Here is a 2,435-nt window from a genome sequence, read left to right on the forward strand (position 1 = left end):
GTGCAGTGGTGGCGGCGTAGGTACCAACGCGCCATCCGTGAAGTAAACGGGACGTACGTGGTTTGACGTCCTGATGTCCATTTCCTGCACCTTGGACTCTATCTCTGGCATTCTGTTTTCTAAGCATTGAATTTTGACATTTTGCGCGTCTAACTTCTGATCCACGACCAAGAGTCGCTGATCCACTGCAGATAGTCGTTCGGTAATCTTCTTGATCTCGTAGCAGATTGAATTCAACATTTCCCTGACTATCTAATATCTAAAAAATCTAAAATATCTAAAAATATCTAAGGCATGAAGCCTTAGATATTTCTTTTTATCGTGAGAGTTCGAAGAGCTTTGGTGGAGGGAGAACGCTCCGATGGATGCACCCAGTGTCGAGGCGCCTTTATCTAGAAGTGCGCTTGCATATTTGCAAGCTGCTTACAACACGCATACACGGAAGAACACGCACCACGGCACAATAAAAATTAATAACAAAATCGCATTTATTGCCATTTGTTTTGGTGCCTTTTTTGTGTACCTAATTCAGAAAAAAATGCTGAACCACATTAATCTTTAATTTCTTGCGCAGACTACTGACTACACAATACCTACAACAGTCGGGTGGGTGCATGTCAAGTCCATGGCTTCGAAGATCTCCGAAAGTTTGTATGCCGACTCACACACGTTCACGAAAACGCGCAGGTGCTTGAGGGCGTATGGGTTCTTCGCGAGCTTGAAGCACCGGTCATTGAAATACCGTACCGTCTGCTCGTAACAATCAAATTTGGTTAGCTGCCGCTTCGCACGCAGGACCGATTCGGTGCTGTCCTCGTTTCCTTGAGCGAGGAACGAGGCAATCTCGGCGACTTTCTCCTTCAAGAAGAACCTGTTGCGAAGAGCTTGCTGTAGTTTGTGCTTCAATGACCGCTTAGTTTGAGCATCGGAGGCCTTCGCGAGCTTCTTTCTTAGAACAGCTATGGGGACGTCGCGGCTGGAGACGGCGTCATGTGGTACTTTTGGTAGGACGATTGGCTTCGCATCCTTTTCGCCCTGAAACTCACCGACCGGAAGCTTTCCGATGTTCAGGTCACCGTACTCCATGACATGGCTAGTGTTGGTTTCTTCTTTCACTATCTTGAACTGATCGATGAGTGTCTCCTTGTGCAGGTCTTCCTTGTCCGAGTCTTCCATCCAATTGACGCTGTATAGGTCGCCCAAGTACGTCTGCCTCTTGTCGTCCCAGTAGCAAGCGTATGAAGACTCGTCAGGATTGGCCGCGGTAGTGGCGTACACGTTCATGTTGTTCGGAAGCAGGCCGTCGAACATAGAACCGGACTCACAGGCCTCGATGTAGATCACCATCTTCGCGAACTTCTTCTGTTTGTGCATGCTCTTGATGACATTAACGAATGGACGGGCGTGCAGCTCGTCGTTGGGAAATGCAATAATACCAGGAGCTCCGTGGTCAGCGAAGTTGACAAATATATGGTCGTTTGGCCCGCTGGCTATAACTTTTCCGCTGCCGCCTTTCACCTTCTTTCCTTGAAGTATGTCCAGGAAATTTTGCGGAGTGACGAGGTCTCCAGTGTAGTCCTTGGGGACTCCCTCGTAAACATCTTTTCCCTTGGGATGATTGATGACAATACCAGGCGTTGGGTTTTCCGTAGCATTGGCGATGTCATCGTACATCATGACCACGATACGTTCGTCAGGAATGCCATGGTTTCGCAGAACGTGATACGCGTGGCAAATGTCGGCTTGGTGCCGGTAGTTGCTATATTCATTCGAACCAGCCACGAGTAGAGCCCAGAGCTTTGGTTGACTATTCCCGGCATGCTTCCTGGATGCAGGCTTTCCGGGTGCAGGAGCAACCGTCGATGCCGCCACGACTAACGCCAGGAAAAGGTACCGCGACAGAGCCATGACTGCTGTGTGCGATCGCGTACCGACTCGCAGCAGGTTTTTAAATAGACGACACGGCTTGCGAGATGGCTTATCCACCTAACTGGTGTAGGTACGCCCATACGATAAGGCACCTGACCGTGACAACGTGCATGTTTTCATAGAAATTGGCATAGCTCAAGTGTTGTGGTATCAGCACGTCAAGAGGTAGCAGAAACGGCCATAACAATAGCCTATACTTCTGGGCTTTTTATCTTTCGGGGCTATAGCGAGCCATTATCAGTAGCTGTATGGAATACCTATTGCTGAGATTACTGTAAGCGTCGGAGGAACGTAAATGCGTCGCTTTCTTCAGATTTTTTTACTTGTTAACGGAGGTAAAATACAAAAGGTTTCGGCTATTACAACTCTGCATTCGGGGCAAGAAAGAGCATAATTGAAATGTGATGTCTAAACTGCTCCCAGTGCAACGGTCGGCCTTGCAAAACTCCCATTCATAAAAGTGGTGCTTTATACATCATACTCAATGTTTTAGATTTCGTGCTTAC

At 48.0% G+C, this 2,435-nt stretch overlaps 1 protein-coding gene across 1 annotated transcript; it reads right to left on the reverse strand.

Moving 5' to 3' along the window:
• Positions 1-464: 464 nt before the first annotated feature.
• LOC126540439 (legumain-like) lies at positions 465-1,940 on the reverse strand. The gene has a single exon (XM_050187255.3). The coding sequence runs from the start codon at positions 1,906-1,908 to the stop codon at positions 583-585; it is 1,326 nt and encodes a 441-aa protein (XP_050043212.2). The 5' UTR covers positions 1,909-1,940; the 3' UTR covers positions 465-582.
• Between the last annotated feature and the right edge of the window lie 495 nt (positions 1,941-2,435).

Source organism: Dermacentor andersoni, chromosome 2 (assembly GCF_023375885.2).
Source record: "Dermacentor andersoni chromosome 2, qqDerAnde1_hic_scaffold, whole genome shotgun sequence".
NCBI classification, from domain to species: Eukaryota; Metazoa; Arthropoda; class Arachnida; order Ixodida; family Ixodidae; genus Dermacentor; species Dermacentor andersoni.

Coding starts and splice junctions, on each gene's coding strand:
- LOC126540439 (XM_050187255.3), bottom strand. CDS start 1,908: ATGGCTCTGTCGCGGTACCTTTTCCTGGCGTTAGTCGTGGCGGCATCG.